The 15,705-nt window shown below is 47.1% G+C and overlaps 1 protein-coding gene across 1 annotated transcript; it reads right to left on the bottom strand.

The window, feature by feature from the left end:
* Nucleotides 1–1,893: 1,893 nt before the first annotated feature.
* Nucleotides 1,894–14,521, bottom strand: PGRMC2 (progesterone receptor membrane component 2). Its single transcript, XM_086464173.1, has 3 exons — nt 14,155–14,521; nt 3,854–4,009; nt 1,894–3,114 (listed from the first exon to the last, which is right to left on the bottom strand). The coding sequence occupies exons 1-3, from the start codon at nt 14,519–14,521 to the stop codon at nt 3,017–3,019; spliced, it is 621 nt and encodes a 206-aa protein (XP_086320299.1). The 3' UTR covers nt 1,894–3,016.
* Nucleotides 14,522–15,705: the final 1,184 nt, after the last annotated feature.

The following is a 15,705-nucleotide window of genomic DNA, read 5'->3' as shown; positions in this document are numbered from 1 at the left end:
GAATTTAACACGTTGTCAGTATCAGCCTGCCTGTCTCACCTCAGTGAATTCTCAGCAAGTGATTGACACAAACATGAGAAGGACGAAGCCTCTGTAAAATTACTGCATTAATTGCACTGAAATGGGGATGGATCTGATGTTCTTCCGAGTGACTCTTCATCCGTGTCAACTCTTTGTAAAAATCAAAGCCTCAGTGTGCTGCACTTTTAGGTCGTCAGCATTACATCACTGGTGACGTTGTATGTAGGATACAAGAGGGTAATTTAGATCCACCAGATATCAGAATGCAGGATTACGTCTACGCAACGTTCTGCTGCCACGGGATGACAAGTTTTGTGTTCTTCACATTTGTCACCACCAAGTTGCTTCAAAGCAAAACTCCCCCTTTACCCATCTTGCTGTTCAACCCATCCTGAATCATAAACAGTAAGAATTTAAGCTTTGTTCTTTTAAAAGAATTAAAAAAAAAAAAAACAACAAAACAACAAAACTTCATGGTGATGAAGCTTCACTGCACTTCTTACACCAAGGGAAAGGCGAAAGCTGCTGCGCCGGGGTTAGGCAGTCATGGCGCCCACGGCACGACCCCTCTCCAGTAGGAAGCGTCTACGCAGGACAGGCAGCCCGGCAACAGCCAACGCTACAGCCGTGCCAGATGGGGCCGCGCTAACGGCTGCAGCGAGGGCAGAGCAGAGGAACTCGCGGCAAGTGTTCAGAACCTCCAGCCACCGCTGCGCGGCGGAAGCGATAAGACAACGCGATGGGTATTTTTATGTGGAAGCCTGGGGAAAAAGTCTTCATCTGGCTGTTCTACCCCAGAGCTTCTTGTCCTGCTCCACAGCTACGCCCACCTCGGTGCCACGGTAAAACCTTGCACCAGGAGCTCCAGTTGAAAGAAAAACCTCCCCAGTGAAGCATGCAGATAAGGAGCTGGTGTTTGAGTACGCCGAGCTCCTGTCCAATGCCAAAAGCTTTTCTTTAGCCCTCGGGAGCGTCGTGTTCCCCCCAGACCTGCGTTTTTGGGGTTACTTGCCTTAGGTGACGAGCAGGCACTACAGTCCCAACATGCAAACTGAAGCCTGGCCACCGCACCGCCGCTCCGCTTGCCAGGAGGAGACCCAAGCAGAGAGTAGTGCTGTGCTGCGTTACAGCCGGCAGCCCAACAGCCACGCACCAACCGGGTCGTTCAGCCTGTACAAGACCCTGCAGGTGTAACCTTCCCTCTATGGAGGTACGGCTCCGGCTGTTACGGCTGCTGGGATAAACCTGTTGTGTCCCAAGCCTGGCTACACAAGGAAGAGACTTCAACCTGCCTTCTAGGACAGAGTTACGAGTCATTAAAACGAAGATTTTTGTTCACCTGTTTCATTTACATCAACATAAATCGCTTTCAGTCAACTAGTGATGAAGAGGAAGTAGCCCCTGGAATTTCAGTTTACAGCACCACAGACATCAGCTGTAAAGCTGCACGTCATGAACTTGATCGTGTCCCCGTTACCAATGTGACAGAACAGGCAGTAAAATCTCTGCAATATGCTGAGTGATACCTGTGCGCAGATCTCCAGCGATCGTGCCCTGGTAGTGCCACGAGACGTACGCCTTTTGCTCTACGTTACCTGCGTTCCTACAATGCTTCTCCTTTATTCCCACCACGTATTTTTTTTTCACCATCAATGCGCTGGCATAGGTTTGATCTCTTAAACACAGCTTACCTGAGTAAGTCTTCAAGACTCTCCAAAAGCAGGGACTTGAAAGGAAAAAGAACACCACGAGGACAAGGAACGGTGTCGCTCACGGTGGACGCTTCATATCCAAGACTTCTTCCCCTTCCTTGGCGTTCCAGCACGTTCCAGCTCGGCTTAAGAGCGGCTACACAAAGTCTGACAGCCCGTGTGGTATTGTACATGCTTTATTAAAATGGAACTCGTATTTACAGTATCTGCAGAAACAATCCCGCCCAAGTCTTGCATTCAGACAGACACGCACACAGACACACGCGCGCACGCCCCTTCACTCTACGGGGGGGGGTGAAGGCTATGCTCCCAAAAGTTAGGCAGCTTCTGGAAGAGGAGGAAGGGTGACTTTTTTTTTGTGTGTTTGTAATTACTTAAAAAGAAGCACGGGAGTATGCATTTGGCCATCACAATGCTAATTTAAGTATATGTAGTATTAACATATGGCAGTAACACTGAGTATTCCTCTTTTACATTCTATACACAGAATGACACCAAGGTTTTCCAGTCAACTGAACATTCTAACTTCAGTCTCAATGCTGCTTGTAGTGACTATGGAACCACAATTTCGGGGCTGTCCCTTAAAACAATTCAAGTCTATGTAAGCGAAATAAGGCACGATTAATATTCAATTTGATTTAGAGGATGGGAAAAGGGGGGAGAGCCAGGCTTCAGCTAATAGCTGTGGCAGGGGAAACAGTTTTGCCCAATCCTTTTGAGAAAAGGATGAATTTTGCCCCCATCCTAATCTACACGGCCTTCTCTTCGAGAACTGAAGTATTCTGCCGGGGCCGCGACCGCCCACATACAAAACAAAACTGGGAATTCACATTTTAACGCCAGTTTCAGTAGTCTCGCCTACTGACACTGAGGTATGTGAGTATGCTTTTCTTTAATGCTGAAGGAGAAGACACACACGAAACAAGGTTCAAACCTTCCACTGAGCTTGAAGACTCACGTCGTTCAGAGGGCTTGTAATACAGACTATCTGAAGGCTTCAGCTTACTGATAAAAAGGAATAGCGTTGTTGCCTTTAAATCCCTGGCCCCTCTTCACTAACGAAGCCTAACCAGACATTACAAATCAACTGCAACAAAAAGTCTGGCAGCACAGATAATGTCTAGTATTCAAATCTTCATTTGTGAGTATATTATTTTCCTCGTACAAAACCTGTTGAATGTTTTTCGCAGCAGATGAACTGTACCCAAAGATGCAGGACATTCTGTGATGGGGAATAAGAGGTTGCAGTTCCGAAGGCCCCTGACTTTGGTTGTTTACAAAGTTCATTCCTGTTTAGTGTGATCCTTGGTATCTTCCTCATCTGTGTACTCTGATGGTTCTTCCCCTGGTTTTAGGAGTCTACCTACGTAGTCATATTTTTCTGAAAAAGATTTATGATTCCATTACAATCACATACAGCTGCATTTGCTCGTTAGCCTGCGCTGCTGCAAGTTGACTTTCTCCCCTACGCGCTAAGGTTCTAAACCTGAATCGCTGAAACCGATGGCAATTTATCAGCGCACTCGGCCTCCTCAAACCACCCCTCTCTACTCTCTGATTACTTCACTGCCGTTCTCCCGCAGCTCATCAGGCAAGCTTGATCACCTAATGGCTGAAACGCTGCTATTGCAACTGGCACACATTCCCTCAGCTTGTTTTGATTTCAATTACTGTGACAAACGACTCCCCCTCCCTCCAGAGGCATACTTCCACACTTTAGAGAAATTATTTCAAGACAAACTTGTTCAGCTCTTTGTGCCCAAACAACTCCTGGTCCTAATCGTAATTCCATGGCATCCAAAGCCAGCAACCTGCGAGCAGGAGTTCCATCAGCTGAGCTACACGGGGACTGGAGAGTAAAATTCTGCGCTGAAGAGCTGAGAAAAGAACAGCTTTCTTGTATAAAACGAAAAGGCTGAAAAAGCCATAGTGGGATATAGTGGAATCCTCTCTGTGGAAGAAAGGCCTGAAAGGCCTGGTCTTTTCCCGAGCCGCACTGCATTGTTAATGTTACTGTCAACAGCTCTTTAATTTTAAAAAGATGCCCCGAGCCCCAATCAGTCATTTCTATTAAAAGCATTTCCTTAAGCTAAAGATGTGCTGCTCATTTGAGAATTTACCTTTAAATTGCATTTCCCACTCTCTTACACTTTCCATCTGTACAGCATTTAAGTCCGATAGGTCATCATATTCATCTCTGAGTGCATCTTTATCTAGACAGAAAGTTGCTAGTCCCCTGGAGGCATCTCTGCCAGCAAATATTCCATATGGACCCTCTGAAAACAAAAAGACAAAACCGATACCTTCAAGACTTTGTTTATGGTGACCAGTCTCAGCTCTGGACAGAGCCTGCCGAAGCCACGCATTGAACTCCTGCAGCGAGGGCGACAGCAGTCGTTTCAACGCCGTGGCTGTTCGACACTCGACAGCACTGCAATTCAGTCTTAAGTATCACTAGGAGATAAAAGTCTGCTGAGGGAAGCAGAACCAGAAAGGAGCTTTGAAGGGTTATCTGGGAAAATCCCTGTCATTTGATGCAAGTCAGTTGACGTACATTCCAAAGGGACTGGAGGCTGGAATTCAAAAGACACGCACTTCCATTAAGCAAAACACAGAATATTTACAAGTCAGGCATGAATAGAGGCAAATTGTATAGACATCTGAATTAGAAATCCATTGAATTTTATCAATAAATAGACCTTAAGAGCGCTAATTAATAATTTCACTTCACTTACAGAACCACCACAACTTTCTACCTGATTGACAGACAGCGTGCCTTTTGACGCATTTCTTACTTCTGTGGAAATCACTCGTTTAATTCGGGCAGCACATCACCCGTAGACGTATCGTGGGTTGTCCTTGAAAACGGCACAGATCTTCACGTTAAAATGTAAAGCAACTGCTTCCCTTGGTGCTTTCTGACCGATGCAAAGCAACACAAACACGCTAATACAAATACTCTAATAAAATTCTGAGCAATGACTGTCAAATGAATATTGTTACTAAGAGACCTGGATGATTAGCAAACTAACAACTTTCGGGACGAGGTTGGTAACTGGCTTGCCCAAATTTTAGATAATCCTAAGAACTTCAAGCACACTGTTGTCTTAGATTTTCTTGACCTAAACCCAAATACTTTCATTCAGCTCAATTAAAACAAAACAAAAAGCACTTTAAAACTGTCTGCACTAACTGCAGCAGCTAAGCGACAGGGAATTGCCCAAGGCATTCTGAAGGGTGGTCACTACTTGAGGATAAACAGGCCAGAACCCTTCTCTGGCTTACCTCTCGGAAGACGACAGGGGGCATCAGCCTGAAGAAAAGGCAGCACCCATGGGCAAGAATGAACACAAGCAAGTGGCAACACACTGTCCTTCACCCCCTCTACTGCCCGCTGTAGCACCTCAGACCTCTTCTGCACCAGGACGAATCCCTCAGAGAGGCTGGCTTCCTCCCGGGCCGCGTGCTCCAGCCACCACACCTATCTGCTCTTGCCGGGCGGTAGCTTCAGGGTTGAGACAGAGGCTGAATGCAGCAGGAAGAGCTCCTGAGGCGGGGGACCCGAGTCCCGCATGGATTAGAAGAAACTACGTCCTCACCAGAAGTGGTGTCGTCTCTTCACCCAGGAGTGCTTGGCATTGTGAGTTGCTTACAGCCAAACCTGAGAAGAGAAGGGTGTCTTGTGTGCCAAAGACAATTCCCTTGTCTCTCTGGAGATAAACCGACTGATCTCAAAGCCAAATTTCACAACAAGTACACACCAGAGGAAGAACTATCAGCTGGAAGCTTGCAACGTACCAACCTGGCCCTAAGAGACCACCGTAACGATTAACAGCATCTCTATGCTCGTCCTTTCAGACCCTTGGCTCCAGGAACGGCGCTCACAATAACTGCCTCTGGGATCAGGGACTGCATTTCTGCTCCTTCAGAGACACGAAGTCAAGAGGGCTCGTGAACCGCCTTTCCCGTCCTGAATTAGACGTTTATTTGAAAAACAAGATTCAGAGACTGAAATCAATCCTACACCAAAATCTATGCGTTTCACGTGCTCAGTCACGTCCCACAAAACAGGGTGAGAGGCAGTGGTGGCCATCATTTGCAACGTGACATAGAGCTTCTTCAAACAAAAAGTCTTGCTTCGCTCCTAAATAGCTGTCATTCCAGCGATCTAGTCCTTGGGGTTCTGAATGAAGAACGCAGGAGCTATAAACAGCTCTTACAAAGACCACACACAATCAGCAAATCCATAAGAGCAATTATAAATTGCTACTCAGCCTCGCCCCCCCCCCAGTATCTTGTCCCCAGTTTTTCATTTCTCTGAAGTGTTTAAAACAATTATTTCCATAAACCCTACTAGCTATTTGCATAATGCCTTTTCAAAATCCTGGCATAACCAGAGTTCGAGAAGCACGCTGTTCCCCTTCCCTTCTACCCTGCGTTCAGTGGTTTATGGAGTTCTGCAGCACCTGCTGAGATGCCACCTCTTGGTCCACCAGCTTGATTCCAATTATTCCTATTAAAAAGAGAATTACATTATATTTACCAGTGTTGAGCCCTGAACACCCTCACATCTCAATAAAAGCATGAATGCTTCTAGAGTGTATCGGTTTGCATTAACGGATGCAACATTTCTGCAAATATATTGTAATATCAGAGGCTATCATACCTTTTTTTTTTTTTTTTCTTTTCTAAAACTGAACTTAAAATGTTAACATTCTGGCGTGTTTACTACAGAAGTATTCAAGAGTCACAGAGAAACCACCAAGCCAGGCCCAAGCACTCTACAGAATGCTAATTAGTAAAGACCAGCCTTTGGACTCAGGAGACAGCATCTCAAATTCCAGCTCTGCAAATGTAACTTAGAAACGTGTCCCATTCTTCATTCCTTTACTAAAAGGCAAATATTGTATTACGATTATTTTTAGAAAAAGTGCGAGCCTGGCTACACTTTAGTTGCAGGGTTGCTAAAGCAGAAGTTCAGAGGTCTCAGTATGAGCAACCTACTTCAAGATTTAAAGCTTCCACTCAGATACTTCTACACAGAGACTCAGTATTTTATATTAATATAGAATATTGATTTCTATTAATTGCCTGTTCAAAGCCAGGGCTGGGGTTTTGCTCTAAGCCCTAGTCCACTATTCACTTTTATGTAAGCACTGGTGCAACAGTCTGAAAAAGGCATTTTGCCCATCAGCTTTCGTCGCGCTTGGAGAAGCATCCGGGAAGGTGCCAGCACAGAGAAACCCGGGGAGAAAATACGTGATTCTGAGGTAGAGACGTCAGTGCAATCCTAGACATACCCCCCCAGAGTTCTTTCGTGGCCAGATACAGTTCACTCTGCAAGCCCTGCCCCTAGTCCTTCTTTTCTTTCCTTTTGTCTGCCTACCTATTTAGACCGGCTCCTGTTCTAAATAATGGATTGCACCACGACACGATCTACATACCGGAGAGGCTGCCAAACGAGGTGCTACTAGCATAGGTATGTGTATCAAACTCATTTTTGGAGACCTTATCACCAAATTTCAGTGCTTTTCTTTTGCTGCACCCCCAAATTAGCTATTTCTTTAAAAAATTCCCATTCCACTCCTATTTGGCATCTCACAACAACAAAAGGAAAGTGAGGGAAGTGTCAAAACCCATTAAAACACATCTGCTACGTGTTACTTGGCTACACGTAGCTAAGCTACGAGCCTGACAGGAAGGAAAACTTTGTTCCTTGAAGAATGCTTTTCTTCCCATCGTGGCTTTCACACATTAAAACACTTCCAGACCCTCTGTTTCTTTCAGCACCGAGACCAAACAGTTATCAAGGCCACATATTCACCTATGTATCTCCACATTTATATGCTGCCTTTTTCCCCTGTATAAAGTCCTCGTTGACCTTAAAGCTCTACCTTGTACAAACTACACCCTTCTCTAAGCTACAGCGCATGCAAAATGTCGCTACCTGCCCCCTGCAGATCTTCACTTTCTTTCTGAATCCATCTAAAAATCTGGCTGCCTTGATGAATCTGACCCCTTGTTCCAGCCTGACGTTCGCCTTTATTCACAAATTAACTGGGCAGCTTGAGAACTGGCAAAATCGAAGCCTCCTCAGCCAGTAAAAATACCTTTCCAATTCCTGCACTTGGGATTTCTGCCACTCCTAGCTCTGTTTTGGTTCCGAAATGAAGATTTAATTTCCCTTTGCAGACACCCTAGAACAACAGCAGGCAAGGAAAGATAAATTTAACATTAAAGCACTGTATTTAAAAACCTGAGATATGAAGCTGCCCAAGCTTTTTATTTGGAAGCGCTGCTTCTAGTCACTTGCTCCAAAACAGGCTAAACCACATCTTGGACCAGCACACGTTTTCAATTTTCAACCGGTTGGGCCAACAGTTCCCCCAGCAAAACCTACGCTGGCATTCAATGTTTGACTAGACATTCTCAGTTGACCAAAGAGGCAACCTGAGCGTTTCAGTTGCGCATGAGCTTTGCCGAACGTCCCAGACTGCTGGTCACGAAGGTGAACGCTGCACACTGAACTCTGGATTGCTCCAAGTGTCAGCACAGGGGCTGCACCACAGAGAGCTGCTTGTGGACTTGATATCCAGCGGAGTGATCTGTCAGCCAAGAATTGTACTCATTCTCAGAAGTGCTCTAAGGAAGCCACACAGGTTAACAAGGTTCAGTTTGAAGGTGGCTTTCGTTCCCTCAACTAGTCAAAAATCACTTCCAAGCAATCACCGAATACGCAAAGCACACCAGATGTTCTCTGCATCTGTGGGCTCCATGCAGCCACTGGAAACAAAACCCAGTTTTGGCCGAAGCTCAGAAATTCACGGACAACATTTTTTAAACTGCAGGCAAGAATAAAGACTAATCTCTCTTTTAATGTAAGTTAAAGGAACAAAGGGAGACAGACCACAAAATCATTAACAGCTGCACTATTCTACCACTTTGTCTACCTTTTCCACTTCAAATCAACGCGAAAGCTCCACCGTCTGTTTAAAATTTTCCATCTGAGTCCTGACACGTGTTTGTTCAGTGTTGCATCTTTTATGAGGAAATGAAAAAGCTACAAATTCAACAAAGCCATTTGAGACGCAGCTCAGCTTGAAAGCAGAAGCTTTCTAATAACATTTATCACTGGGAATTCAAGGTGACATAGTTTTAACTTTACTACTCCAGATTTACATGAAAGGGAAGATGTGGGTCAATTTTAAGTTACAACTTGCGTGGAAAGTAAGCCTTCTTGGGAGGGCAATCCACAAAGTCTACATGCCAAGATGGGAACTGCTTAGAAAGAGGGGTCTAAACCTGAAAGAGAGAGGCCTCACTCCCTTTCGCTAGCTTCCTTCTTAACTCTGTGAAAAGAAGTGCAAAAATCAATGACCCAATTTCAACTAAAGGGGCAGACAAGGAGCACTGCTAGGAGAGCCTGTAGCTGAGTAGTCAGCAGAGTCCTGGAAGACAGCTCCGTACTTGAGGAGGACCTAGATCCCACATCTTGCTTCACTGAGAAATGCTCTGGCCACTAGTTATTTCCTAACAAGGCAAGCAAGGTCGGCCAGGTTTTTTGATTAAGAGAACTACACTGGCACATACTGGATTTAATACCAGTATGTCATTCACAATGATGCCACTGTCACATCCTAATGCAGCTTGAACACACCTGCTCGGTCAGGCCCCTGAAACCTCAGGTGACTGGAACGTGAATGGTTTAAATGGGAACTAGGGATTTACACAGACCTTTTACCAAACACACAGTTGCTCAAGTTTTAAGGAATATGTTCTGGTTATTAAAAAAGAAAAAAAAAAAAGACAGAAAGGGAGCTGATGGACACACAAAGCAGAGGAGGAGACAGAGCGATGAGGCATCTTCCTGCACAAAATCGCTTCACTGGCCCCTGCCCCCCGTGAACATGGGCTGAGGGCGTAGAACAACCCCTCCATCCTGCTGGCAAGGGCACTACTCCCTTACGTATGGAAACAATCTCTCGCCAATATGCACGTATACACCTTTCTAGTTCTACTGCTTCGGGCAGGAGCTCAGCTTCCTCATCCAGAAACACCGTTTCTTTGCAAAGCTGAGTCCCGGGGCGAGAGACACCTCCGTTACACAGACACCAAAGAGGGGACAAACATCAAAACCAGAACGAAGATGCGCACCCCACAGGCAGCACTTCTTTCCCCAAGTCCTACCCGCTGTCCTCCTCTGTAAACCCTCGGCCTGTTGCGTTCTTAAGCCAAGGCCACCCCTACCAAAATCCTCCAGACACACCAGATAACAATGTCCCTCCTCTAATGATGTCCCTCCTTGTCAAAGGAGGCATTGAAAAAGCATCAATGCCACACATGAGGGGCACAAGGAAGTTTACAGCAAGTCCAACACCATCAGATTATTTTCATACATACAATGGGAAAAAGTGACAGCTGTTGACTGCTGAATTTTTCAAAGTATTTTAACATCAGAAATCACAGTTCTTAACTGGATTTGCAACATGCACTAAAGGTAAATTTTCTGTCATGAAAAACGAACTACAATGGAAATTTCTGTGGAAGGAACTACTACTTCCTCATCTATTCCTCCTGGCAAACCGGAAAGCAGAAATCATCTTTGAAAGACAAGAGTGGAACGAGAGAGTTGACCACGACAATATATTGCAGCAAAGGGAAGTCAGGAAATTGATTTTTTTTAAATCACGAAACATTACGAACCAAGAAGTGACGTGGAACAGTCATATACACTGGATTGCATAAAATCTTGCTTTGTCATGCTCAAAGCTGTACGTTTTTCACAACTGCACAAAGTATTTGTAAAGTTCATCAAAACCTGTTTACAGCATCATCTTGGCAGGCCAATTTACAGCCAAACCTGTAAAATATTAAGAGCTGCTAAAAGTACTTTTTAACTCTTACTATGCCCTTCTATTGACCAGTATACTGCCAGGAACCTTGACAGAAACAAACATGAAATTAAATGTTGTGATAAATGAAATAGTAAAAAACTGTCTCTCATTATAAGGCTATAAAACCAACACAGCACACACTAAAGGTATTATTCATTAGACTAAGTCATGAAATGTGAGTACAGAAGGGGAAATTGCCCCAGAATAGCTTCTTTGAAATTCTGGTTACATGATATTTTTAATAATGAGCCGCTAATTGTTTACTTTATTTTCTTTAGAGTTTGCAGATGATAGACTAAAAGGTAATTAATTAAAATTAATAACCAAGCAAACCACTTTGGAACACTTACTCATCTGGGCACAAACAGCTGATATTTAATGCAACTAAAAGTGAAGTGTTGGAACAAAGGGTACACTTGCAGGACAGAGGACTACCCCAGGAAGCAGTATTTTGGGAAAAAACTTGGCAAGTAAAGTTTTAAATTAAGAGTTCAAGGTAAGCAAAGTGTTTTTCAGAGGCACAGACAGTTAAATGTGTGATAGAACCTTTTCTTGCTCTTAGATAAAATGCATTAGACATACCAAAGACCAATAGGATACCAACGAGATAAATTGTGGAAGGCTTAAAGAAGACAACATGAGGAAAACAAAAAAATTTGGAAAGAGTTTCAATTAAATGTTCATGAAACCGAAGTTTTCAACCATGGCTGTTTGAAAGGATGACTTCAACAGTCTATCAATTTTCAAAAATATATACGTAAAGGGCTCTTCAGTGAAACAAACCACTGTGTAACAGGATTCAGTGGAGGGAAACTTAAAACCAGGAGAGCTTCTAATAAAATCAGAAGCTTGGTGGGAATTTTAGTGGAATCTCAAATGCTGGACAAAAGTCTGGACTAGGTGACAATTCTGCTCCAAGTAGAAAAATAAGGAACATCTTTGCATCTAAATTCCACTGCAGGCAAAAAAAAAGAACAGACCTTAATTGCAAGACATCAGAAGTCTTCTGAGGCAGCCACGTTACTCAACGTTAACCCAGCCGTCAAGATACAGACCTAAGATCTGATGGTGAGCCCTCAGCCAATGCTGTTTGCTGCCTTCAAGGCTGAAGCCCTATTTCGCATCAGTACAACAAAGTACAAAAGGCTCACAGTCCGAGCCTGCAACATCAGCAAAGCCAGCGCCCTCAACTGTTTCTTCTGTTCCACAAAATTTGGCCATGGCTCTGTCGGTGTGCTTTGCACTTCCCTTGCTATGCTCCAGCTACGGGGCATAAAATTACCAAGAGAACTGCTGTGGACACCTGGCTACTCTGCCTGAAATTTTTCTGAAAAGGTCTCAACCAGCTGTAGAAGACACTTCCACCTAACTCTTCTCAGATCTTTTAAGGCCTGTAAACCACCTAGTAGCTTTTTTTCTTTTCAGCGAAAAAACAGTTGCAAGAAAATACTCCCCGACGTGCATCCGTAGAGGGAAAGCACGTCAGCACAATTCAAAACCCAACAGGTTTGGCAGAAAACTCACAGCTGATGATGCGCGGGTTGAGCATCACTACACTAACGTGCATGGTCCCAAATTAACAGAGATCTGATAAAGATGATGTCAGTTCTGTTATAAAAAGGCAAGCTTTTGCTACAAGGGGGGGAAAAAAAGCCTTTGTCCCTCTCCACAAAAAGCTGGAAGCACTGCTTTAGGGAAACCAGCTGCTGGCAGTTATCAAAAGAGCAGACTGATGTCCTAGAACATAAAGCTTTAGCTTCCTCACAGGAACAGACCTCCAGAGGTTGACGATGTGAACCAGACATCTACAGCGGAGAGTCTAAAATTTAATTGATGCTTGATACACGGAAGAGTTAAAGTGAATGTTTAGATTATAGTTCAGTATTATTTCACTGAGTAATTTATGATGCAACCTGTCAACTTACTGGTGTTTTAAGCTTCATGTAGCACATGTATCAGCTGCATTTTATATCAGCGCATAGGTCTCAGTGTAAAAAGCCCTAAAGTGAGAGACAAAAGAACTAGACCAATTAAGTCTCATGAAAGCTGCAGCACGCCAGACTGCATTTTCTCAGCTTTACTGGTCAATAAGCAAAAGAAGGCATGGTAAGGTAGTTTAGATTCCATTGTTAGCTTTCACAGTACCCAGTCCGAAACGCTTTTGATTCCGTTACGGCAGTTTCCGTTTCTGCGACTGGTGGCAGAGATGGTATCGCGAACTTTGAGGGTAACTAGAGTTACAAAATATTAGCCCACTTCAACTGTACAACTGCTTATCACTTCCCTGCTAAGAACCCAAGACTTGTAACATGCCAGTTCCGTATTTTTCTTTTTGTAACCTAAGATTATTAAAAAATAATAATTACTTTACTTGAACTATTTCCTGAGGGGGGGGGGAATGTATCCTCTCTCTCCTCCACCCCTCATACAAGGACACTAGCCATACCTACTAAGAAAACTCCTGCATAACTTGATTAGGTCAAGTTTTCCAAACCACCATTGTTTAAGGAAGAAAATTATCAGCAGTCATAACCCTCATTTCCTTTGGCATCAGATGTGAACACAGTGCTCACTAGCAAGTTTATCCACCTCATTATTAAGCACACTGTTTATCATGAGAAAATACACTGCAGTTCCACAATCTATGATGTGAATATGGAAACATAACATTGCCTTTGAAGCATGCTTTCCCAAACCTTCCAAGTATACACTTCTGCTCTAAAGTACTGTATTGTCTGTTTTTCTACGTAAGAGATTGGGTTGATTTCTGCACTCTTCTCAACGGTAGCAACATATCAGTCCCCAAGCTCTCCCTGCCTGCCTCTATCCTGATTAAAATTCATAGTCAATATGGCACTTGCAACTAAATAAGTGATCAGCTGGGTTTTTTCTTTCCTGAACCGTAAGAGGTAGAAGGAAGCATTGCTCGGTTGCACTTGGGAAACCTACTAGAAAAGACAGAGAAAAAAAAAAAAAGATTTAAACATTGCACATCCAAATCTAGGCAGCTGAAAAAATGGATGCGTGACAGATGCCTGAAGAGAACCCAGACGCGTTTTGCATTACCTGTTTAAAACTACCGTTACGCCCCAGGCAGGCAGGCCGGCCTAGTAAGGGGTTGCGGACGGCAGCGACCAGGGCCAGGTCGCGGTTTGCACGGCTGTTTCCCGTGACACCACCACGGACAGCCGGCGGCCCTACCCCGCGTACGGACAGCGAGCACGGGGCTCGCCGCCCGAGATAAAACCCAGGGGGACCCGAGGGAGCGCCCAAACGCAACGAGGCCTCCCCGAAACCCACCCGCCCCCCCCCCCCCCAAGTGGGGGTGAGGCCCGAGCACCCTCGGCACGGAGCCCCCGGCGGCAGAGCACGCCCGCCGCAGCCGATCCCCGCCGTCCTCCCCAGCGCCGCCTCCCGCCAGCGCCGCCCGAAAGGCGGGGGGCAGCCGAGGAGCGGCGCGGGGCCCCCCGCCCGGCACGGCGGGAGGGCGGCTTCCCCCCGCTCCGGCCCCGGCCCCGGCCCCTCACCGGGCCCGTAGAACTTGCTGCCTTTGGTCACGTCGAAGACTTTGCCGTTGACAGCCAGGAGGATGCGGGGGTTGCGGGTCCCGTCGAACTCGCGCAGCTGCTCCAGGGAGAAATCCCGCCGCTTCATCCGCGGCAGAGAGGCGGCCTGGCTCTGCCGGGCCGCGCCCCCCGGCCCGCTCCGCGTCCCCCAGCGCAGGTACAGCCGGTAGGCCGCCAGCAGCGCCAGCGCCAGCAGCCCCACGTTCAGCAACATCTCACCGCCCACCACCGCCGCCGCGCCGGCCGGCGGCTCCCCGGCGCCCCCGCCCCCTAGGCCGCCGTCGCTGCTCCCCTCAGTCCTTAGCCTCCCATCCCCATCGTCCGCCATCACTGCCAGGCCAGCGCCTGCCTCCCCGCCCAACGGCTCCGCCCCGCCTCGCGCCCGGAGAGACGCGAGGCGGCCCTCGCGCCCCCGCCCGCCGCTCCTCCGCTTCCCATTGGTGCCCCGGCCTGACGGCACCGCCCCCCGGCAGGCTGGCGCCCCGCGGGCGAATTGGGTGCGGACACGCCCCGCCAAGCCCGACGGCCCTCCGCTCGCGAGAGGTGCCGCCGCCACTGCGCAGGCGCGGCTGCCGCGCGCGGCGAGGTGGCGTTGGCGGGAGCTTGAGGGATAGAAGGGGCGGGAGGGGCGGCTCGCGCGGCGCAGCGGTCGCTCGCGGTTCCCCTCAGCCGCTCCCGCCCTTCCCCTCACGGCGCTGCCGCCTGCGGCCGTGAGGGCAGGGCGCGGCGTGAGGGGGGGCTGAGGGCGGCGGGGCAGCGCGTTCGGTCGGCGGGGCGGGTTTGCGGGTGCCTCCGCCGCTGGGGGAAAGGGTCGAAGGCCAGCGTGGTGTTGGCCAGCGTGGTTTTGGCCAGCGTGGTGCAGCCACGTTGTGCGGCGCCCTTTCGGCGGCGGCTGCGTAAGCGCCACGTCTGCCCAGAGCTGTGGTGCGGCGGCGGTTTGGCTGTCCGCTTGGGTGAACGCAGGTGTGCCCCTGAGGGGACAGAGCAGCCAGTCTCGGAGGGAAACCTTTGGAGGTAGCTCAAGGGACTGCTTGATGCACTTCACTGCTTAGGGTAAATATACCCTTCCATTTTTTGCTGTCAGGAAATGGGGTGATGACTAACAGTAGGCTAAGCCACTGGAATTACTCCTTGTGCTGTGAAATGTAGCAGTGGCAGCATGTTGATGGCTTTAGTATACCTTGTGGAGTTCAACCCATGTGTGAGTTTGCTCAGGTACATGAGGAGAAAGACTTAAAGCTTTTATTATTTTCAAGGAGAGAAAATCACCTCGGTCAAGACCAAGAACCTGGGCAGAATTTAGGCCTTCTGTTCCTCGTCAGTGTGGTCCCAAGTAAAACGAGACTGTCTCAGCAGGTGATACTGAAGAGCCGCTCCACAAAGGTGTAACTGGGCCTGGGGAATGTAAACCAGGCTCAGCTGCTCTCCCTGCGGTTGGAATGTGATACGTTGGGCTGGAGAAACATCATTGTTCCCTGTAACTGTGTGGTGTTGAAGCATCCCTGCCTAATA

Source organism: Leptosomus discolor, chromosome 4 (assembly GCF_034619465.1).
Source record: "Leptosomus discolor isolate bLepDis1 chromosome 4, bLepDis1.hap2, whole genome shotgun sequence".
Lineage (NCBI taxonomy): Eukaryota > Metazoa > Chordata > Aves > Leptosomiformes > Leptosomidae > Leptosomus > Leptosomus discolor.
The sequence above is the reverse complement of the archived record's forward strand: the minus strand, read 5'-3'. Positions and strand labels throughout refer to the sequence as shown.

Excerpts from the sequence above, each read along its gene's own strand:
- PGRMC2 (XM_086464173.1), bottom strand. The coding sequence starts at position 14,521 with ATGGCGGACGATGGGGATGGGAGGCTAAGGACTGAGGGGAGCAGCGAC. Across the intron at positions 4,010-14,154 it reads CAGCAAGTTCTACGGGCCCG|AGGGTCCATATGGAATATTT; the intron begins GTGAGGGGCCGG and ends TTTTGTTTTCAG. Across the intron at positions 3,115-3,853 it reads GTGGGAAATGCAATTTAAAG|AAAAATATGACTACGTAGGT; the intron begins GTAAATTCTCAA and ends AATCTTTTTCAG.